Genomic DNA, 24,371 nt, shown 5'->3' on the forward strand with positions numbered 1-24,371 from the left:
AAATTCGTTTGTTATATTCTTCTAAGCCTACAAGGCAAAATAACATATTAACACATGTTAATACAGGCCTACTGTATTAAGATCAAAATCCACCGGTCTGCATGACAGTTCATTTCAAAACAAGTGGCACGAAGCTGTGTGCATCAATAAGTTTATATATAATTGCATTCAAATTACCTTATAGATGGAAACTTATACACCGGAATGATTCACAGAAACAAAATTTGGAAAAACACATTTATCAAGAAATTTGAATGGAAAACGCATAGTTCGAAAACAGAGAAACTTTTAAGTCTGTACTTCAGTATAATGCTACTGATTAACTGTCTTTGAAGCACCGAATTACATGAAATGTACATTTTAGTCCAGAAAGTTCCTAAGGAGGAGAGAAGCCAGCGCAGCCTCGTGCATGACAGCACTTCATTGACGAAGCGGCCGGCACCGTCACAGCCTCCCAGTCCAGCCTTTGCCTTCCCATAATGGAAAGATACGTTTGATAGATGGGGCCCATTCACAAAGACGCCGCACTCATTAACCAGTCTGCTGAAACGCGCGCTTGCTCTTTCCATATTTATATTCATAAAAAATAAATAGATGTAAGCCGACACTAGTGATGCCACTCGGCGTTATTTAAAAATAATAATCATGGGCTCAAAGAAGCAACATTTTAAAAAGCCACTATATGATATGGAAATTACTGCTTGAAACTATATAGGCTATTGACCGTGTATTACTGTAGAAACATATAAAAGCCTTTTAAATGTCCCACCCAACCTACTGATAGCAATCAATACTGTTCTGTAGTATATAATTAAGTGATAATTATTGTAATTATGTGCGTTTTTCGGGCAGAAGCCGTTGATAACTTACGGAAACGAAGAATTTCCAGTTCAATTACAATTTACGTGACCTACAGACGATGGCGGTATTAATTTTCTTAAGCAGAATGTGAGGCACACAGCTGTGTGATTGGTTTGCCTCCGGTCCAGCACTGGCTTTGGTACTTATTTGTACTTACCCTCGCGTCCGGGAGGGAAAGAGAGAATGCTGAATACTCTGATAATTTATACTGCGTAAAGCAAGCGAAAGGGCGTATAGCGTAATAGCAACGGATTTCTCTCCCAAACCCTCAAGAAAACCAATAAGGCAAAATACTTTTAGTGTCAATATGATTCTATAATTAATAAATAAATATTTACAAAAATACATTTTTCAGGCACTTCCCAAAATATATTTTATAGGGTTAGAAAATAAATGATTATAGACAAAACAATGCAGTCTGACGAAATACGCGTACAATACATACAATACAGTATTAGTACAGTATTACTTGGAATATAATATTATGAATATTCATTGAAAGGAATGCGTACCACAGCTGAGACGCACGACATTAAGGGTTGGACAGACATAAAGACAATCTGAACACAAGGCATCTGCCTCCACTTTAGCTACAACTGAACAATGCATAAGAGCAAAGCCAGGCTAACATGCCGTGGGTTTTTTCTTTATGAAGATACATTTTATATACGGTTTCTCCTTGCGGCCTAAATATCAGTTCAGTTTATTGAAAGTGCATAGAATCGTTTTGATGACTCTGGTAAGAGCAGGCCGGGGCGAGACAGTAACCCAGCCACAAAGGGCATTTATCTGTGACTGATGGAAACAGTCAGGCTGGTTTCTCATCAGACCCAGAATCCCGCTGGCCAGGGTTCTGACTGCTGTCACATGACAGGGTCGTCACATGACCAGCCAATCCACACTCCCATTTCCTGACCACTCCTGACCTTTGAAGTAAAACATACAAGTACACGATCTACAGGATGGCAGGAGAGACAAAAAAAAGGAGCTACAACTGAACTTCAGGACTCATCCCATGACTTGGCTGTTGCCCGGACAACCGCGAGCAGGACATCTCAGAGCTCCGTTCTCAGCCATCTGATGGGATTTAACACAGAAGGCAAGAGGCAGCCTTATTCATTACGCTGGGCTTTCAAGCCATTTCCCTGAAACTGATTTATTATTCTGCAAACAACAGCTTTAACTAAATGCTTCACTTTAACACAACTAACAATTAACAATAAAACCAGAGCACAAGCGCATAACACCTGTGTAATATTAAGTCTGGTCCTGATACCCTTTACACAGCAGATGTATGATATTATAACAGGTTAAGTGTGAAGATTTTGAAGTCTTTTGTCAGAAATACCACAGACTTAAAATACCAAAAAAGGTTGTGTAATAAATTCCCACAGGGATATAATCATTTGCACACAAAATATATACAGCATTACGGCTCTTTACGTTAAACTGTTCTGAAATGAAACAGCCGTGTCTGCTTCCTAATTCATCCTGGTGTATAAATACATGTAGAAAGTTCTCTGTCCCTCAGGGTGCTGCTGGTTATCAACACCGATCCCTTCGCCATGGCAACCAACCCGAGGTAAACAGCGAGCAGCCTGAGCCAGAAATGGGTTTCCCCGACTCGACTTCCTTTCAGGAGCGGCACTCGCAAGGGGCGGGGGGGTCGACTCCCACGAGTGTCAACTGTCGTTAAGCACTGAATTACAGCCTGCCACTGGCAGAATGGATGATAACCATGTTGTTTTGGGCTCTTCCTACAGTTTTTGGGTCTTTAAAGTGGACTATTTCTGGTGTGTGGGGTACACCGGGTAATGGGGGAGGAGGGGGTTACGTTAAAAACAGCAGGGGGGAGGTGAGTGAGTGTTACAGGGTTGCAACTCAGAGAAACACCCATAGAGAACTTTGATATATAAAAAAAATAAATATCTATGGGAGGACTGAGTCTCCATGGCAACAGTGACAGCATGTGACCCTTATGTTGAAAGAGCAATGGCCAAGTAAACAGCAGACATACTTATATTCCCCCTTGGCCTCCTCTCAGTTCCTGAGGTCCTTCTGCTCGAAGACGACGTGGCCCACCAGGTAGATGGCGACGGAGCCGAAGATGGCGGACGAGGCCATGTAGGTGGTGACGGACTCCGTGAGCTGGACGATCATGCCCATGAAGAGCGTGGGGAAGACCTGCGACAGGAGGAAGGTGCTGTCCAGCATGGCGAAGTCCAGACCCACTCCGCGCTTCCCGTGATCCTGCGCCGGGGGGGGAGCCGGGGCCGCCGCAGGGCCCTTCAGGGGCCCAGAGTGTCCGGCGGTGTCCCCCACGAAGAACACGGCCCCGTTGGCGTTGCAGAGTGCGCGGCTCAGCTCTCCGCTGGCACCCTCTGCAGTCAAACACACCACCTCATGTGAGGCCAGGCTTCCGTTACTTTTACTGTATTTCGGTTGTTTTTTTGGCATGAAAACCTGAAAAGGAGGGAAAAAAAAAAAGGAAAAACATTTGATCAGTTTTAGAAAACCATGAAACTAAGCCCTGTTGACATACAGGATGCAATGTCTCAGGTCTGTGGGCCTAAGCTTAACTTTAGAGTTACAAATAAAGCCTGTAGGGGGCGCCCTCCGCATGGATGGTGGGGAGGGCGGAGTGCAGGGTACAGATGTAGGCCCACCTCCTCTTCCTTGTGGTAGTGGCAGGTGAGCGTGTAGGGCAGCGTCTGCAGCGTGGCGTAGGCGAAGCCGGTGAGCGCTGACATGACGGTGACCAGCGCCACGCTCTTGGACAGGCAGATGACCAGCGCGGAGGCCGTGAAGCTGGCCATGCTGCCCAGGTAGACGCGGCGCGTTCCGAAGCGACGCACCAGCCGGCTCATGGCCAGCGAGAAGACGGTGGAGGTGGCGCACTGCAGGAAGAGGCCCAGGCTGCCCATACGGATCCCTGGAGGGGACAAAAAAGGTCACGGAATTCAGAAACAGCAATAATGGCAGATCTATCAATGTCCATGTTGACTTCTGTCTGAAACTCAATAAACGGGTCTGAAGTAACCATACGGTGGGCAGGACAGTGTCTTAAAGCACATATCGGGGTGTTTAATACATCAGAAAAACTGAACGGCCTTGGAGAGAGAATCTTCCTGCTCGCCAAACCAATTTGGGGAATCTGGCTTAGATGCCAGCCCACTGCAGTCCAATTATTTCACCATTTGGCAGGAAAACAGGAAGCGCGTTTTCTCAGGGATTGTTCTCTCCCTGAGCTTGAGATGCTGCAGAGGGTATCAGCATAACACAGACCCCCCCCGGGACAGGCCCCCGTCAGCGCCATCGGCAGGCGAGATTGACAGGCCCTGACAGCGTCACCAATCCCTCTTCCTGATGCCTGTCTGATGTCTTGCGTGGCCACGTGCCCCGTGGGGCAGATACCACACTGCTGACCGCGCAATGTCCTACACTGACACGGCGGGCGGACAGGGGATGCAGCACAGGACTAACACAGAAAGCTACACTGACACTAAGTCCATGTGCAATTCCGTTGTGCTTGCGCGCGGACAATAAAGTTCTTGAATCTTGAATGTGTATGTGTGGGGAAATCTCTAATAAAGATAAGTTAAAACTGACAGCGATGTTATGCCTGACACACACACACACCACCTCAGTCGTTTAGTGGCGTTTGGCTCAGCAGGTTAGAAAGCCATACCTGTGACCAGAAGCTTGTTGGTTCGAATCCCAGGGTCAGCAGAGTGATGACACTGTTGTCGGAGCAAGGCCCTTAACCCCCAATTGCTCTAGGAACTATCTGCCCCTGTTTCTGAAATGTATGTCGCTTTGAAAAAAAACATCTGCTAAACATGATGTAAATGCACAAAAACACAAATGATGTCACTGCCCTCAGAGAGAGTTAGAGCTACCGGCACAAGTGTGTTAATGTGTGTGTGTACAGATCATAAAGTAACATTTAAGAGCTTTGTGGAAGGAGCAGAAGTAGGAGTGGAGGAGCTGCTCCTGAACAGGTCTCCTTCCCCAAGCTCCTGTGGGATCTGCATTGTTCCAGAAATTTCCACTGCCTTATCTGCTGCAGCTTCCCCCTGGGGGTGGGCTGCCACCGCATTGCCCACGTTCATACGTGTGTTTCTGGCTTCCATGTTGCACACCCCCTGACCGCGGGGAACACGAGCATTCAGCTGCATGGGAGTCAGCGGTGAGGGAGGGCATAGGCTGACAGGATAATCACACCCGCGAGGTAGGAATGTATGAAAATAAATAAAATTACCAAAAAAAGAGGAATGATTGAGAGTAGGATGATAGCTGCACCTGTCAGTATGTAAAGATCCTGTCAGGGTTTTTATGGTGAAGACAGCTGCTGTGCAGAAGGTGGCCAGGTGGGGGCGCCACAGACAGGGGGAGGAGAGAGGGGAGCACAGAGAGTGGGTGGAAATGGGAGCACAGGGAGTACAGAAGGCAACGTACAAAATGAGGCCATTAGGCGCTAGCTAACGGAAGGCAAAGTACGATGTGAGGCGATTAGGCGCTAGCTAACAGAGGAGTGGTGGCGGGATCGACCTTCATCGTAGCGCTGCCTGGACGCCGTGCCGGGGGCTGCGCTGGGCACGCCCTCGTAGAGCCCCTCTCCCACAAAGTCCGTGTAGAAGAGGACGAAGGACATGACGGCCATCCAACTGCAGAGCTGCGCCGCGCATAGTCGCCGCATCACCTGCGGCACGTGGCAGTAGCTGCGGTACAGAGCGGGGGTCACGGACCAGCAGGCACGGAGCAGGCACAGCAGTGGGCGCGGCCCCCGGAGGCGAGGCCGGCAGTGGGGCATCGGGCAGCAGGGGCGTGGGAGTGCAGTGCAGCGGACAGCCTCCAGGGGGCGTGGCTCCATGGCCATACTGCACGGTGGCTCCTCCACGGACACCTTCATGGTGATCAGGACGCTGGCCACGAAGATGAGGATGAGCACGGCAAAGAGGCTCTCCTCCTGGCCCCCCAGGTAGGTGGATAGCAGCCCCCCACTCCAGTCCAGCACCGGCAGCAGGTATCCCACGCAGCCCCCCAGGCTGACCATGAAGGAGAACATGGAGAAGGCCTGACCGCACGCCTCCTCCTCAGCGTACAGGTCGGAGAGCAGCGCCTCCAGCGGCGTGAAGCACACCTGGCCGCAGAAGTCCAGCAGGCCCACGCCGAGGATGAGGAGGCCCACCTGCAGGGGGCGCCCTCCACGGCCCAGGCGGGCAGCCAGCACGTCGGCGTGCGGGATGATGAGGAGGGACAGCAGCACGCCCAGCGACAGCAGCCAGATGAAGGGGCGACGGCGGCCGTAGCTACTGACGCAGCGGTCGCTGGCTGAGCCGATGAGCGGGATGAAGAGGAGCCCCAGCACCGGCCCGATACCTGCAGCAGAGCAGGAAAGGGAACCCCGGAGGGTAAGTGGAGGGGGAACGACGCCCCCCAGAGGTAAAACTGCGTAACGACAAGCTGATTGCGAAATATACCAAGAAAGTTTACGATAGTCCAAATTTTAAGTCTTATTTTTTCACCAAGAAGAGAATGGAGTTGGGTTTTATTTCATCGCTTGCTCTGTAAAGTGAAGCCGTATGGATTTAGGCTGGTCAGGAAGCAGAGAGGGGGGCAGTGAAGCGTTTTACAAACTAATAACATGTCAGCGTCCAGACTAATTGGAGAGGCCCCGCGGGAGAGCTTGTCCGCTCACATCCCCTCTGGGTGCTGCAGGACAGAAGCCCCATGGCCAACAAATGGTTCCCATGGCGCCAGAAATGCTGAGACGCGTCCATATGTCATGCAAGAGGGTTTGGGTGAAGGAAGGTCTGTCGACAGCAGACTGACTAATTCATTTTATGTATGACCTGCTCTGTCCTGCCAGCTCACTCTCATTGTGGAATAAGCACAGGGTGGCCTGACACACACTCAGAGAAAAGATAATTCACACACACACACACACAGCCAGCTGGTCAAACTGTCATCACAGCCCGCAAGCAGGCCACACACGCAGACCTCAGATCAATTTCCACCGCAAAGTACTTCTTCAGCATGACCTTGTGACGAAGGGGTTACTATGGGAACACCCACCACTGCTCCGAGACGGCCTGATGGGACACGACAGAGTGCTGCCCCTCCCCACTGGAATAAACTCCACCTGGAAACATCAACTCCGGCTGCAGCCACCAACAGGGGGTGCCACATCTTACTGCACTACTAGAGGCATTTCATGTTTGCATTTACTGGCTGCTTTTGTTTAGTAACTGGTGAGAGGGGAGAATATGCCAGCTGAGATCTATCCAGCGGGCCGGCTGAGGACCAGATGAAGGTCAGGAGTGTTTTAATATGTAAACCCAGAGAAGCTGCGGGGAGGGAGGGTTACCTCTGCCGCATACTGTGTTCTCACCCTGTGAACCTCCATCAAAAGTGCCTTGCTGTGACAGGTGTGTGTCCCTGCCCCCCCCCCCCCCCCCCTCCCCCCTTCGTTTGGGACTGAAACGTTAAAACGGAATGAGGAAGAGAGCGGAATGGGCCGAGGGGGCGAAAGTCTTCCAGCAGTCGCTCGCCGTTTAACCTTCAGACGGCTTTTTGGCACGGCGACTATACCACATACACACATCATACACGCCACATACACACATCATACACGCCACATATACACATCATACACACATCATACACACCATATACACACATCATACACACCATATACACACATCATGCACACCATATACACACATCATACACGCCACATACACACATCATACACACATCATACACACCATATACACACATCATACACGCCACATACACACATCATACACACATCATACACACCATATACACACATCATACACACCACATACACACATCATACACGCCACATACACACATCATACACACATCATACACACCATATACACACATCATACACACCATATACACACATCATGCACACCATATACACACATCATACACACCACATACACACATCATACACGCCACATACACACATCATACACACCATATACACACATCATACACACCATATACACACATCATACACACCATATACACACATCATACACACCACATACACACATCATCTAACGTTAAAGTTAAAAAAATGGTGATTGGGAAAGGAAGAAGCGAGGACAAGGGCCAGAACACAGAAGACGGCGGTGCCACCGTCGCAGGCTGCTGTGGGGTCGAGCGCAGGCCCCCCCCCAGGGGACCGGCCTGGGGCCCCGTGCCAGGCGCTCAGGAGACAGCGGGCCGCTGTCCCAGACAGATCCAGGCTGCGCTGGAGGGGGCAGCCAGCTAGCCTGAGACGCAGAGCCTCCCCTGCCCTGCTCAGCACACGCACCCACGCACATCCACATGGCTAAATACAAACTGTTCTGTGCAGAAATCTACAGCTGCCAAAGACAATTATGTTAAAATCTTTATGTTGGTGCAGAACTATGTTTTTTTTCATCTGTTGAACTGCGTCAGATTCACTACTTTGAAACCTTTCTGAGACTATTTACAGTAACCATCCAAAATACCCACATATTTGTTGACTTGATCACTAACTTTCCACGTTTGGATAATGAATACCTCATCACCTTATCGAACTAATTAAATTAATTAGCTAAGTGAGCTGGTGGTGAAATTCAACAAGACATCAATAACGTTTTAGAGAGCAGAAGAAAAAGTTATTAATTTTTATTGTGCTATTATTTAATTTCATACATTTAGTTTAGCATAACTTTTCTTGGCAAATATGCACTTACTACAATAATAAATTGCTTTAAGCATTTAAACATTAAACTCTTTGACGGCCTAAAACCTTTGCACAGCACTGCATACCCACAAACACACACACCTAATACATGCACACAAGCAAACAGACACAAAAGGCAGCATGCAGCACACACGCACTCTGAAAAGCACATGCAGAAACATTTTCCTTGGGATAAATAACATCTGTGCCCCAGCCCGAGGGCGGCGGTCTGCATGTAGCCTTGCGGCGGCAGCGAGGGCACCCCGACAGATGGTGCGGGCCGCTGCCGTATCCATGGACACCTGGCCGCCCTCACGCACAGCAGTTACTACGCGGAAACGGCCCCCATTATCACCCCAAATCTCTGCTCCAGGGCCCTCGGGCCAAAGGGCTACATCTGGCCAACATCTCTGAAGCCTCCTTCCAATTAGCACCTGACCACAGCCCAGATAGAGGGACAGGTGAGCGACCTCTGACCCCCGGATCAGGCTGAGTGCCGCCTCTGGCTCCGGAGCCGCGCCTTCAGAACAAAGAGCTCTCTGATGAACCTAGAACCTGCTTTTTAACTTTACATTTAAAAGAAACCCTTCAAGTTCTTTTTTTTTTCCTGATATGGAACTTCTTTAATCTATAAAACAACGTTAACAGAAAAATTATTGATTTAAAAAAATGGTTAAAGTTAACACAACTGAGTTAATCGCAAGAAGAACAATGAAAACTCACTAAGAGTCTGTTTCCCAGCAGGCAACATAAGACTTCGCTTTACAGCAGAGCCGCATGCAAGTGCTGCAGTTTTTTGATCTAAATATGTGTCTTACTGAGTTCTTGCTGTGTTTGTAACACATCGTGTAGCTCCTGCTCTTCTTACCCCAGTACCTGGGCTTTCACCGGAGTCTGGCCACACTTACGCCTAGTCAACTCCTTGACGGCCTTATATTTGTAATGTGCTGTTTGCCTCTGTTTACATTTACATTTTACTTAGCAGACGCTAAAGCGACGTGCAGTTCAGAGAGCAGGGTCACACAGTCCCTGGAGCAAATGGGTGTTAAGGGCCTCGCGGGTGTTAAGGGCCTCGCTCAGGGGCCCAACATTGACGTCACTCTGTCGATCACAGGATTTGAACCAGTGACATTTGGACCATGGATACAGGATCCTGACCCACTGAGCTGCACAACAATCCCATTGAATAGCTGCTTTGGACAAAAGCATAAATAAATAAATAAATACATGTAAAGATATGAAGAGGAACCTGTGGGGGGGGGGGTATTTACACCCCAGCGATGGAGTCCCAGACACCCCAGACCTCCTTACCGAGGACCATGGTCATGTACTGCTCCTCCACCCCCGCCTCCAGCAGGAGCGGCGGGACGTACGTGATTCCAGCCGCCACGCAGATCTCCAGCCCGCAGGTGAGCGAGTTGAGTAGGACGAGCCGCCCCTGGGCTCTCCATCCAGGCATCGCTGCCAGCTACGGGCCCTTCCTGGGGGGCCGCGGGACCTGGGGAGTTCGGGGCGGGGGCGGGAGAGCGACTGGTGGGTGGTGTCTCAAACTCTCCAGGGGTACCATCCTTCTTGGGGCATACTGGATCTGGATCAGAGACGGAAAGGGAGGACAGGTGACTCGGTCCTAGAGTAAAACCACATTAAAAGTCTCAAGAGGATTTGAGACATAACTGGCAAAATATTCAGAACAGACCTTTCAGCCCACAAAGCTAACCTAAAACAGAAGGCTTACGCTGGGAGACGAGGAACTCCGGATGGTTTAGAAGCTGGAGCTCCCTGTGAAGAACACTGGCTGACAGAACCCCCCAACCAAAGAGCCAGGAAGACCCAAACCCTAATAAGTATTAATGCTCCTCTCTGATTTTCAGCCCCTCTGAGACACATTGCCCAGGAGTGCAGAAGAGCTTCCAGCACCAGCCCTGTCATCACCATGGCGATTCAGTTCCACACCGTTCAAAGTATCTTCTCAGAGTGACAGAGACCAGCTTTCATTTCCGCTTCCAGCTCCTCAAACCCTGTCATTGAGTTCAGCGTACAGATTTACGTGTGTGGAAGGCAGTGGGAGGGGGACGTCATGACTGACACAAGCCTGCGGTCTCCAGCCGTTCCTCAGACCTTGGGTGGGGAAGCTGCCGCTGATTACTGACACCACCGATCCCAGAGCAGTAACGTCTCACAGACGGTCTGTAACCTCACACCCTGCAGCTTCCATTCCGCTCGTCTATAACATTTCCCAGCCCCGAGACTTTCTCCAACGTACAGTAACTGTGACTCGAGAATCCGTCAATCAGAGGAGTAGAAACTGGGTTGGTGAGGTGAAATATTATGTCCAGTTCGCACTATAAGGTCTAAACCCCCAAACTAGGGACCCTGCTAACCAATGGCCTCTCTTCACTCCCCATCCCAACTGAGGAACAGGCTCAACATGCAACCTCTCTCACCCCGAGCAGATAAGTTCCTTTCACTCCTTGACCAGAGCTAACATCTCCTACGAAGGATGACTTCAGGGGTAGCCATGCAGTCAATGCTGCACAAAACACCAAACACAGCAACATTCTCTCTCCAAAAGGTCTGTCTCTCTTTCTCTCTCTCACGCAAAGGCAGCTGCAGGAACCACGCAAACAAACATGTGATTGAGACTAAACCTGATACGCCTCACTGATTTTACCCTTAACTTGAGAGTAACCTCAAAACAAAGCAGAATTACAATCCCTTTGTTTAGCGGAGGCTTCAAGCCAAAATCACATACGACTGAAAGGGTCAGACAGTCCCTGGAGTGACCAGGGCTAAAGGGCCTCACTCAGGCACACAACAGTCGAATCACCTTCCGATCACAGACACAGACTCAAGCCCACTGAGCCACAAACTGCCCTCAAAAGAAACACCTTTTCTTTGTGGTGGAATTCACACCCACACCATCAAAATGACTGGAACCTACACCCAATGCCTCCCGAAAAACATTCCATATCAATGGAGAAAAGCGGCAAGGCTTGCAACAGATGGCAAACTTGACACCAGCCTACATAACGTCAATACGGGCCATAAACAGATCATTTGAAACCTTATTAACCCAAAACAGGTGCCAGATCTCACTCAAGGAGTCTTTCAGAGCAGAATCTGAAGAGATGCATTAGCACCGAATCAATTTGCTTTCTAAAGGAAAAAAATGGTTGTATGTCAGAGTGTACAGGTCTGTCCAGGACCGACCCAAGAACCAACAAGCAGGAACTGTGGGGCGGTGAAAAGGTGCAATTCCCACTGGCCCATCCATCCTGGAGTTTTGAGCAAAGTTATTTCTTGAAGTGCAAAAAATTAGCCTTTGTCCCCTGCCTCCTGCAGCCCGCCGTCCTGTGTGTGTGAATGCTGTCGCTGGCTGTTGACAGGAGAGCAGGGGGAGTGCCAGACTCGCCCCCACACCTGTGGGAGAGAGGTGGGGAGCAGGTGGAGAGCACTGACAGCTCTACGCCCGCCCTGATCCATCTCCACAGCATTTAAGCCCAAACTGCAGCTGGTGCCAACGCTAATGTGCCTTTGAGGCCTCCATCACGGGCGAAAACCGTGATGATGTCATCATCGCCAGCAATCACCAGGGCGGCGGGGTAAATGTGCTGGGAAAAACCCCCCAGGAACACAACAGACGCTGCAGACTGGAAGCAGCGGGATGGGGGTGTGGCATTGACTCTCAGAGTGTCCCTGAAAGGCGCCCATCAGGGGATCCCCCAAAGCCCCCGCAGCTTGTCCACTTCCACTCAGACTAACCCCCCCAACCCTTTTCAGCATCCTTGTCCAGTCAACCCCCCCTCCCAGTTTACCCACAATTGCTCTGGTTATATTTCTTTAGGCCCCATTTGGGCCACCAAGCCCCCCCTCCCCCGTCTTTTTTATCTCTCTTAATCTCCCCCCCCCCCTTTCTGTATGCATCTCTTTCTTGCTTCTTGCTCCCTCCCCCCTAGGAAACCCCCAACAATTGATCTTCCTGACAAAATGAAAGAGACTTTGGGAAATTGACACCTTTGATTTATGTCACCCGAACCCCAATTTTCTACGTTTTCTAATGTTCCCGTGGCTCTAAGTTTGCTCGAGACGGAACAGGGGAAGTTGCTGTGAGGGATTTGCCCCGCAGACCAAACATTAAGTTGTTCGTCGAATGAAGTCGGCCGAAAGATTAGCCGCGGTTGACCGTCGGCTCGGTGCACACACCTGCGCGCCAAACCTCTCGGCTCGCTTGCCTTAACCCGCTTGTCGTCACCTGCTTTCCATTCTGGTCATTCCTATGGATTTTCCGGCCATGACCTCGGCCTCGGGAAACGGGAACGGCCATTTGCGAGGGACGGATGGGGGTGCGAGCTTTTACACCGTCCCCTCTTCTCGCCATCAGCCCATTATCCAGCCTATTCAGCAAATGCCCCACAAATCTACCTCAGTGGGCCTGAGGGCTTTCACCACATAAAACAGGCTTTGTGTACATTGTGCCTGGGTAACCCTATACACTGGGACACAAACCTCTTTCACTTGCGCCTGTATTAATGTGTGTTTAATACATGTGAGAAACACGGACGTATGCGGAGGACGACGCCGTGTCTGTGTATGAGAGCGGACGACATGGGAGGCTCGAATGTCCACGTCCTGGAGTCACCAAGCAGAAGCCCCAGGGCTGCTTCTGGCTCTGGATGAATGGATGCAGCTCAGAATTTCACCTTCACGTCCTCTTAGGCAACTGTTGGCAAGCAGACGGGAATCCAGCTACGCTGCTCGCAGCGGCCATCCGGCCGGCGTAGGTAATGCGGAAACCTACACAGCAAGTTTCCCGAAACACCCGAATCACCACCACGCTTCCTCTAGTATGACCCCTGACCTGGCCACTCCCCTCACATCATGTGACCAACAGATCACGTGACCAACAGCACTCAGCTCAGGTGGTCGGCCATGTTTCACAGGAACCGGCTGGCTCTCTGCATATACTGAGAAAGATGATTCAGCGGCAGTACTGGAGTCCAGCTGTCTGTCGGACATAACGAGCGTCATTGACACCTTCGAGGAAGCTTTGGTACCTAAGAGTTGTATGACATCAAAGCATGCCTGTGTACTGTTGTCAAATAACCTGCAAATTAAGTTCCTCAGAGTCCTTGATAAAACAGCCATCAAACTTACATCAGCAAGCATGACTTAGGCCAATCCCAGACCAGCCCAAACCGAAATACAATGGGTCACAGATACATTAACGTCCAGAACCGGCACAAAATACTGTCACTAGAGCAGCAGCGAATGCCTTTGGGATGAATCTTATTTAAAACGCTGCACAGTCTCCATTTGTTCAGTTTTATCAAGCAAGAATACCCCACAAAGATATTCAGAACTCCTGGTGATTGTCAGGAGAGCGTCTGCGGGCAGGACGAGGTCACAGCACCGGGCCGACACTGACACTCACTGCGAGATCGGCCGCAGCGTGACACCGGACCAGCAGAGCGCAAGGTCACTCACGTGGCTGAGCGAAGCAGCGACCTGTGGACCGTCCTCGTCCCCTCGCCGTGTCAGACGCCCCGTGTGCTGGGGGCTCCACGTGTGCAGGTTCCTCTCCCAGCTAAACTCCCCAGCTCCTCGTTGGCCAGGTCTCCAGCAGCCTGCTCCGGGTCTGGGAACCCACGCTTTTCCTTCTCTATTTTTACCACCCCCCCCCCCCCCCTTCCTCTCTCCCGCTCTCCTCTCTCAGTCTCCGCCTCCCTCTCTCCCTCCCTTTTCCCTTTCTGTCTCTCTATCCCTCCCACTCTTTCACTCCCCCCCCCCCCCCCCCCCCCCCCCCAACAGCTTGTGAAAGGCGCTATACACCTGGGGGTCTCCACTCTCATGGAAGGCAAACACTGACGCTACCCAACAGGCTGCACTGAAACAAAGAGGGAATTCATATCAGCACCGCTAAAGAATAGCACCCCCCCATAACCCCTCCCAGCTCATCCGGTATCATGTTTAACTGCCTATCAGAAACCCCCCTTGCTGCCCCCTCCGAAAATCAAGGCCTTGCCCTCCCATTCTGCTTGAGAAATCCCAGCTCAGGCCCATACACACACACACACACACACACACCCTGGCCCTCATGCACACACTTAAGGAAACCAACTCAACCACACTTGCTTCTAGAAATTAGAACTCAGCTGTCTTCAATAAATTCCATTCAGAAATGCGAGCATTATTTTTAAACCCCAAACACCAGACGTGCTCCCTGACACTCAGACTCGGTGCACAGCGTTGAGCGTTTCACCTGACGCTCATTCTAACACGACAGGCAGGATGAACAGTGATAAGGAATCAAGCATCAAACTGTGAAAAATATTCCTGTTCTCTCTTCCAAACCAGTTTCTAGGGAACCATGGAAAGTCAGAGAAAACAGGCGAAAATCACAAGTCAAATTAGTGTGAAAAATAAATCAATACAGGAAACCGTTAACACTGGGCATTTAAACCTGTTGTGTTATATTAGATAAAGTTTGTCAGATAATATGGAGACTCAGCAGATGGTAAAGCTGCTTACCAGCCCAGACTGTGCCTCTGAATCCAGCCACGGAAATGCGTGTGTCCGTGTTTGTGTGTGTTTTGTCCCACTTTCCAAAAACATGTGAGTCATATAAATATTTAAAGTGTCCTTACATCAGGCAAGTTTAAAAGGTTACCATTTATAGGTCTGCATACATCAGCCGTAAGCAAATACCACATCTGTGATTCCGGATCTTTCTCTACTGCCCAAGTTCGTCAAGCAGTGTGATACGTGGCACCAGCCTACCCTCAAATTAAACTCGACTGAGAAAAATAATGCTTTTAAAACGAAAGGGTCTTAATAAGATGATCCATGAGCCTGTCAAAGGTTTAGATTTAACTGTTTAGACCCTGCAAATAATCAACAAAATTCAGCAGACGACATTTGGCTTGTTTTTAGTGGTTCTCCCATGTAGCTCTCGAAACGCTTAGTGCTCGTTTTCATGGTTTGTTAAAGGTGATGCTGGCCCCGGGAACCAGCAGGTGGGGGTATGGATTTTTTCTGTCACCAAAGGTTTCGGTTATTCCGCTAACTCAGCCCCCCCGCCCCTCCCCAAACTGTCACGACGAGCGATGAGTCCGTTCGCTATCAGCACCAATGTCGACCGGCAACATTGGCGATAGGTCTTGCGCTAAATTGGTTTGGGAAAATTCTACAGTGGCTTTTTGAGCAGGGTTGGGGCTGGGGGGGGGGGGTCCCATCGCCATGGATGAGCACCATGAATGAGCGCCGGACTGGGGGTGGCATTAATCACACCCTCCTGCGTTCCCATAGCAAATTAACCTTTAAACAAATATGTGATCCTAATGCTAAGATACTTGCCGCCCTTCATTACCCCACATGCTCGTTGTCCGGGCCTTTCTCCTCGCTCTGCGTTCCTAATGGCCGCTCTGTCGCTCATTGTTTATGCTGAATAGGCGGCTCTTTAGCCGAAAGCACTGTGGGCGTCGCTCAAGGAATATTAAGGAATGCTCTCAACCTACAGGAGACGACGCTCCAGGTTCACACGGAGGGATTTTCACAGCAGGGTCCCAGTCACTGAATACGAAGGGGGAGCTTTTACTAGAAGGAGCCTAAAACAGGATCCTGGGTTTACTAATTTCCTTGACAACAGAGGGGATGATCCCTGTGCGATGGGGAATTCTGGGTCCAGACCCGGAGAGGAGATCCCCTGGTGGCCGTCTCTGTAAGGCCGGCTCCAAAGCCGAGGTTGTGACCATCCAGTGGGCCTCCAGAGAAGAAAGAGGAGCCGGATGCAGCGGCAGGACTCAACACGTCTGTCGCCGTGGTTGGAATCCGACGGCAGCCCTGAGGGCAAGAGACTGCAGTCTCCATCTCGGATACTCCAAAGAACCAGGTGGTAGGCAGGGGGGGTGAGATCCCCCCCCCCCCCACACACACACACACAAGTTGGTCTTCCTATCTAAATGGGGACCGTCCATTCATTTCTATGGGAGACACCCTAATCACAATCAGGACACCCTTAACCCCTACCCAGCCCTAACCTTAACCATAAGTAACCAGCCCAAATACAAGACTTTTGGCATTTTTACTTTTTTGATTGCATTCACAGATTTTTATAAAACTGAGGTTATCCAAATGGGGACCTCAAAAGATGTCCCCAAAAGTAGGGAAATTTCAGGTTTTACCGCATTTTGGGGACAATTTGTTCCTCAAATGTGATCTATGCAAACCCACAGACACACACACACACAGACACACGCACAGACACACACACGCACAGACACACACAGACGAATCCACACACAAACACATACACACACGCACACAGACACACACAGAAACAAAGGTTGTAGCTCATCGGTAACCTGTGTTTTTCCCAACCCTTTAGATCGCATCACACATGGGAGACATTCAAAAAGATCAGCTTGCTGCTCAAATGAATACAGAAGTGAATCTGACTTACCCCTCCAGTTTGGCTGTTTTTTTTAATAAACCTTTTTTGAAGAAAAAAAAAAAACACTGCGAGTATAATAAGAATGTCACAATGAAACCCATAACTTGTTTTCTCTGCCTTCCGAGGAATGAGGAATCTGGCCTATATTATTCCCGGAGGCTCAACACTTTCGTCAAGTTACTTTTGTTCCCGGAAATACGAGTATAAGCGATGCTTCATTCGGCTATTTGTCACTTTCTCGGCTGATTTCTCATTTTTTTTAGTCATTATCTGACGCAAGAGAAGCCTTTTTGCTAGGAATCGTGAGCATCTAGGTCAGGGTAGAGAAGCTCTCATACTTCCACTGAGGACCAGAAGAGTCTGCAGGTATTTGGGTCACATTTCCATGAAGTGATTTACACCTGAACATAGGTCCTGTCCTAGAAGGAACTTAAGTTAAAAAAAAAAAAAGTTTTAAATTAAGACTTCAGGACGAGGGGCGACACGGTCTCCGCCAGGGTTCCATGTATGTGGAGTTCGCATGACTTCCCCGTGTCGTCGTGGGGTACCTCCAGGTGCTCCAGTTTCCCGCCTCCCCCACAGTCCAGAAACATGCTGAGGCTAATTAGTTACCAAATTGCCCATAGGTGTGCATGTGTGAGTGAAGGTGCGGATTTGGAAGGCAAGGACGTGTCCCTGGTGAGTCTGTGGGAATATCATGTGTTTAGGATGGGTCGGGGCTGACTGATCCCTACCAATGTTGAAACCAAACACACGCCCTTGCTCCACCATCTTGTATACTGAATACAGCCAGTAGAGTTGGATCGGAGTGGTTGTGTGTGTGTGTGTGTGTGTGTGTGTGTGTTTTCAGTACTATTTTGAGGCTGAAGAGATGAAATACCAATTTCTTCTGGACAACACAACATCATGCAGGACCAATTACAGACTTTGAAGCAAAACTTCCTATCTAATAAGTGAAAACACACTTGGGCCTCTGCTCTATCTTTGAACAGGGGACTGTCCCCAGCACGGTGTGACCGTATGCAGTTAGCATGAGAAACCGGAGCGATACAGAGGACTTAACACCAACACAACGGCCACCAGACGATTCCCATGTCAGCTCGGAGTGAGCATAAGAATAACTACATGAATGAAATGTCCAGACTCTGTTTTGGATGTCATGATCCTGGAATAGATTCCTAGTCATTTGCTCATTCCTCAACATACTGAGGGGTTAAAAAAGTCTCTGGGTTGGTGTTTGAGGACAGGCAGACCGTAGACATAAGATGCCCGCCCAGCCACAGAACGGAAAATTCCATCACGCTGGAAAACAGGATGGAAACACAGGGCAGACTGCAGTATCTGAGGTCCTGCATGAGGGACGCGTTTAATCTGATGTGGCTCCTGTCTGATATACTGGGTAACATGAACTGAATGAATCTAACCCGTCCACGCCTCCCCACACACACACACCTAGCGCGTTCACACATTTTCCAAAAGTCCAGGTCACTTGGAGTCACTCGACTCTGTGTCTACGTGAAACTTCAGAGCATTTCGGCTGGGTGTTCGGACTGTGTGAGTCCTCTCCTGTCACTCACAAAAACACACAGACAAACACTGTCAAGACAGCACAACCAAGAAAAAAAAAATGGAAATCAAAGCCGGACATTGCTCGTGTAGTCTTATACACTTGGTCTTTTCAGACAGCACACACATCTCATATATCAAAAGGTCTCTTCACTTAGTGAAGAGTGAGTACTCATCATTCCAAATACATGAAAGCCTTCTGTCTCTCTCACGTAATCCCAATTTTTTTCCCCTACTAACATCGACAGCTTGAATGAACAGACAGCCACATAAATATTTATCCCTGCAGAACCTCCTGTGCATTTTAAGGGGCCGACGTGGGCAAAACGGCGGTGGTTGTGTGCCGCAAAGTCAAAGACGCACATCTCACGATCTCCGGAAAACTCGAGCACATTTCCCGAGCGTTATCTCGTAAGTTTGCCGAAGATGGCCAGAAGCAGAACGTGCGAATCTCAGCGGCGCCATGTTGCTGCAAAAGACGAAATACCTCTCATCAGTGAAGATTTAGTGGACGGCCTCACCGTTGCCAGGGCAGAGAGGTGCCACCTTCAGCAGGGAGACTGAGTAAAAAAGTTCATGAATGGAGCTGGAAATTGCTAAGCGATTGCTTGCTCTAATTACATAATTACGCAAGGAGCTGATGTAAATTGAAATTGAAAAGGCAATAAAGCACATGGATGCTTTTTTGTGTCAAGAAGGAGGAGAACAGCCAAAGACTCCCTCTGGCAAAAGCTCCATAGCACCAACACTGAGGAGATACCTGTGGTCCCCCGCTAGGTGCTACTGATCAGGATCTGTTACCACCTCTCTGCCTTCATGCCTACGGACTCTGCCAGGGCTGACTGCTGATGAGAGAGGAACACGGTAATGGAGACGTGGGTTCTCATGCAGAAGATGGCTTCAATATTCCAACAGCCTGAGGCAGAAGCCCTTTGAGGTCTATTGTGCCGGTTTGAGAAGTCAAGGGCATTTAAAACCACCTTCCTAAGACAAAACGTGCTTAAAGGTGTTCAGGCGTGCCTGGTTATAAAGGATCACCAGAAATCTAATACTGCAATGGAAAAAAAATGGAACTTCAAAAAATGGTAACAGATATTATAAAGGGATATCAGGCAAAAGCAGCACTCTGGTAACACCCAAATCTTAAGTAGCAGGCTTTCAGTAGCAATCTGGATACCCTAACCTCCATGACCCCATGGGCTGTGGAAGAGGCTGGGAGCAAGAGGTCTGGACGTTGATTAAGGATTGTTTACTATGAAAACAGTGTTCTAGAGATAGACTAAATTTGAAATTGTGGTGTAGAATTCATGAAACGAGCAGACACATGAACTGAACACAGGTTACTAATAACATGTTTGCACGTTCACGGCTCATCCTGCTCCCGATTCCTGCACCAGGCATGACTGCACAGTCACCTTGGGAAAACTTTGATTTAATTTCGCCTCAGAAAGCATTACTCAGTGGAGAAAGCGTTCAGCAAGCTGGAAACAAGCTACCGCAGGGAATCTATACAGCTAATTAAAAATAAGAAGCCGTCGCTATTCGAAGGGGCTTGCTGGACCATTTGTATCCCACACTCAGCAGTATTAGCGTGAAATCGCTGGCAGCATAGGTGACGGTCACTCCCTTGGGACACTGGACTCCAGACTCAGTCTTGCTGGAGGTACCCACTAACCACAACCACTTACAAAGACTAATGAGACCATTTTCAGTTGGATAACACTCATGAGCCGTCAACCCTCAGATATATTGCTACCTCTACCTCTCCCTGGTCCACTAAAAAAATTATTACTACATTTAAGATATACCTACTGACACAAATTTTTGGCCTACATCTCCCCGTCCCTTTTACACGATTCACAAAGATACAAAGAGTCAATAAAAGGAAGGCATTGTTCTGTAAGTCGCTCAATTAAAGATAGTGTACAACTCAGGAGTAACCCGTAAAATCAAGGAGAGGCCGAAAGTGCAAGCGGACAGAGGGAACAGCCAAAGCCAAAGAGTGCACAGCCGATAAGGAGAATCCTGTAGTTAGCAACCGGCTGTGTGCGAACAGAACCGACAGGCGGCTGGATCAGTTTGTGGGGGTTGGGTTAGTTGATGTCAAAGCCTCCTGCTCAGTACTTAACATGAGTGACAACATCACGAGCTACAGCTTGAATAACAACATCTGTACTTTGACATGAAAACTAATGATGTTCATTCAAGGACCTACGGTCCTACAGAAAGAGGAGACCCAACAGCATCCCTGAGCTAAAGAATACTATTATGCTACTCACAAAGCTAACAGATATTCATTAGATGTTAATTAGGCCTTTTATTGGCTGAATTTGTCCAATATCCAGGCCACATAAAATCCACTCACCACTATTAGAAAAAATACACGGATTTCAATCCTTTCTTACTAAAACCAGGTTACAGAGCACTTCCCTTTGGGTTTCTTCATGCAAAAGGCTTTAAAGTCTTACATTGTCATCCTCCTCTTGTGGGAACCACCCGACAATTTTCAAATTTAAATATTTTCTAACATCTGAGGCATGAGTGCAGATAACTCACAGAACCTCAAAGCCCCAGAATGTCAAACCGAACGAGAGATTGGCAAAGACCAACCATTAAGTCGACTTAATCGCTTTTCCTATCTGCTCCTGCGCACAGAGGAAGACAAAGTGCCCAGTCTTCTACTGAGGAGGCATAAAGCAGTGAAGTGGCTCACTATTGAAACAGACCCTTTGTGTCACCACAGTGTCATGACCACAGTGACAATAAAAGTTACTCAGTCTAGAATTGAAGGCTGTTTAACCTTCTCGTCCTCTTCTATTGAGACGTTCAAGGACTTTTTAAAAAGAACCAGCTATGCTAACGTTAAAGGAGTGCAATCCTTCCAAACTGCCATACTGAAGTGTCATACAAGTTATACAACTCCTGTTTACAAACTGAGTCTTTATACAGTTGTAAAACCCAGGGTACAGCTCTCTCTCATTGACATTATGTATGAATCCAGGAGATTCCTGTTCTACCTTCCGTCAGTTCAGGGCGTCTGAGGGCGTTTGGCAGGTTGTCAAAGGGTGGAAATATCTTTCTCTCTGCTATTCTGGCATGTATCGGCTGTGTGAGATGGATCCAGATTTAGCGAGTAAATCAAAGCTTTTCATTCGGATAAATGCAGATATATCTTAATAGAAGGCTGGTGGATGATTAAGCTTTCACTACTGTTTTTTTCACCTGTTCTTGCAAGTGACTTCAGTTAAAGTGACAACTTCGAGGAGATAAATTGACGTGTAACTACTAACTACACACGTTTTACAGTCTAACAAGTGGCATCAAAATTTATATGGGTCTTTCTGATACAGAAATTTCCAGCAACACCAAAAGAAAATGTGAATTCATTTACTCATGCTTCCACTAGTTGCACAGGAGATACTGCTTCACGAATTTAGCGATAAGTGTATATACATATAGACGCGTTATTAAAATACAAAGAACACTTGAAATAAATACTCTTAATGAGGAAACGTAATTTAAAACCATGTTATATATGTGAGATGATGTAGCTTCAAAGCCTGCCCCGTGTTAGGGTCGCCACATGCACTGTATTAAGAAATTAGGTTAAAAACTCAAACAAACAAATAAAAATCCGAAACATTTCTTCAATTCAAAAAACATGAATTTATAAAAATAAATGTAAAAAACGCCTACGGTAGAAAGCTGTATAATGGGCAAAGGGGAAACATGTGTAAGCGTCACAGCTACCGGAGGAGTAACTTTACATTATTTATAAACACGTTACTTAAGGGAACAAACTATTCTAGACGTTTATAGCAGGAAGCGGAAGTTATTGAAATACAAAGAAAGTGTTTAATTTAATGCTGGGACGGAGCGTTATCTGCTCGTTACGTGCGCTTTTTAAAGGCTTAAGGGGGGGGGTTTGTAATTGGGATTAATGAGCTACATTAAGGCGTCATTACCTGGCAAACGGGCGGATCCATGCGCAGTTATTGATTTTTCGCTGCGACTCCGGCTAGCGGGAAGGGGGCGGAGAGCCGCGGCGGTCGGGCGCCCCGGACGCGCGTCCCGGGCTCCGCATGGGGGGACAGCGGGGGCTTGGCGAGCCGCGCTGCCTCACGCTTCCCCTAATAGCCCATTGAGGGGTTATGTTTCACCGTATCGACCCTCACGGCAGTTATTTCTGTCGCGTAGTCGGGGGGATTGTACTCCTTAATTTTAGCCTGCGCATTTTTATTCATTGACATATTCCACGTCGACTTGCGTACTAATACCGGCCTACAGATTATTATGGCCGGGGTCTATGTCGCTGCGTAACGTATGACCAACGGTTAAATGTCGCCGCATACATTTAATATTACATATGTGGCAGTGTATCCCAGGGCCGGTCAATCCTATAGGCGCCAACTTATGAGGAAGCGCTGTCTTGCCAGCCAATTTCACTTTGGGGGTGGGAGGGGAGCGCCGCTAGTGATGCTCGCCTAGGGTGCCACACTGGCTAGGACCGGTACTCCTGTGTCCCCTTGAATGTTAATACTGCCGCCTGCAGTGGCTATTTGTATTCGGTCTTAACCAAAGACTGCTTAATTAATACAGAGGTGGAACGTTCAGGTCCACAAAGTAAAAATCCAGACCAGGATTTTGCTTCAACCAACCAGTGGAGCATAAAAAGTCTCAGTCACATAGTTCGCAGCTGGTTGGTTCAAAAAAAAAAAATCTTGGTCTGGATTTTTACTTTCTGGACCTGAATTTTCCACCTCTGAATTAATAGAATAAGTTACTGCAAATATTTATTGCTCAGGAGAATAATGTAATATATGTTAATTCTTCGAATAAAAATGATTAAAGATCAATCACCGCACCTCAGGGCCGCTATAGAAGGTGACAGATTGTAAACGTCAGCTTAAAGTGACCTCTGCTTAAATACGGAGTTAGCTTACTTTGCCATATGGATCATTTCACAGGTAACAGATGAAGGTGTAAGGACAGAATAATTGTGGCTGTCTTGTGGGGAATGAAATTTCCCCATGAAGATCATATTAAATGCTGTAGACAGACATCTGGTTAACACAAGTCAGGGAAAGTGAGTGAATGCAGCGCCACAAATATTTCTTGTCAGAGATATGAAATGAGGTACAATGGGAGATTGTTACTTGCATAGTCGCCTCCATTCCCATGCAGCAGGTGTGGCTCTGGAGCCTTCCTGCATAGGGTGCCAGGGCAGCGACTGTGTTTTGTGGCTGAGAGGAACGTATGGATGAACCGTAGCCCATCCAGACAATGCACACACTGTATTGGTTGCCCTCAGTTTTTAACGCCTTGGACGTATGAAATGTTACACTGTACGGTTTGGGTCTGCGCAATGTAAACAATCTGTGCTCAATTTCACAGTGCAATATGGGTGTAAGATTGTTGGACCCTTGTATTTTTTTTAGATGTCCAAATTAAGCACTGGGGAGTCTTTATGAAACACCAAGGCTAGTTGGCTCCAGGCTTAGCGACGGAGGGCTGGCGAGGAATTTTGAACATTAGCCAACAATTCATGATGAAACCAGGAGCGCAGGCTGCGTTCCTGCACTGGCCCTCCTTAGAATGCTGGCAGCCGCACAAGCCTGTGTTCACCATCAGCAGGTCCTAGGCCAGTGCGCCACAGTACCACCAGTACACAGGAGGCCCGTTTGCTCATATCAAATATCACTGTGTGTCGGAACGGCAGTGGGACTGGAGTCATTGGTGCCA

The 24,371-nt window shown here is 48.4% G+C and overlaps 1 protein-coding gene across 3 annotated transcripts; it reads right to left on the minus strand.

Annotated features, from left to right (window-relative positions):
- Window positions 1-223: 223 nt before the first annotated feature.
- On the minus strand, window positions 224-23,238 carry LOC111857195 (solute carrier family 45 member 3). 3 transcript variants are annotated; one of them, XM_072709994.1, is made up of 6 exons: window positions 14,099-14,259; window positions 9,926-10,202; window positions 5,413-6,243; window positions 3,528-3,793; window positions 2,879-3,324; window positions 224-1,938 (listed from the first exon to the last, which is right to left on the minus strand). In XM_072709994.1, exons 2-5 carry the CDS (start codon window positions 10,071-10,073, stop codon window positions 2,902-2,904), a joined length of 1,668 nt encoding a protein of 555 aa, XP_072566095.1. In that variant the 5' UTR covers window positions 10,074-10,202; window positions 14,099-14,259; the 3' UTR covers window positions 224-1,938; window positions 2,879-2,901. The 3 variants fall into 3 exon arrangements, with proteins under 3 accessions (XP_072566095.1, XP_023693574.2, XP_072566094.1); XM_023837806.2 differs by lacking the exon at window positions 14,099-14,259 and adding an exon at window positions 22,595-23,238 and having other exon boundaries at window positions 224-3,324; XM_072709993.1 differs by having other exon boundaries at window positions 224-3,324.
- Between the last annotated feature and the right edge of the window lie 1,133 nt (window positions 23,239-24,371).

This window comes from Paramormyrops kingsleyae, chromosome 3 (genome assembly GCF_048594095.1).
Source record: "Paramormyrops kingsleyae isolate MSU_618 chromosome 3, PKINGS_0.4, whole genome shotgun sequence".
Classification (NCBI taxonomy): Eukaryota; Metazoa; Chordata; class Actinopteri; order Osteoglossiformes; family Mormyridae; genus Paramormyrops; species Paramormyrops kingsleyae.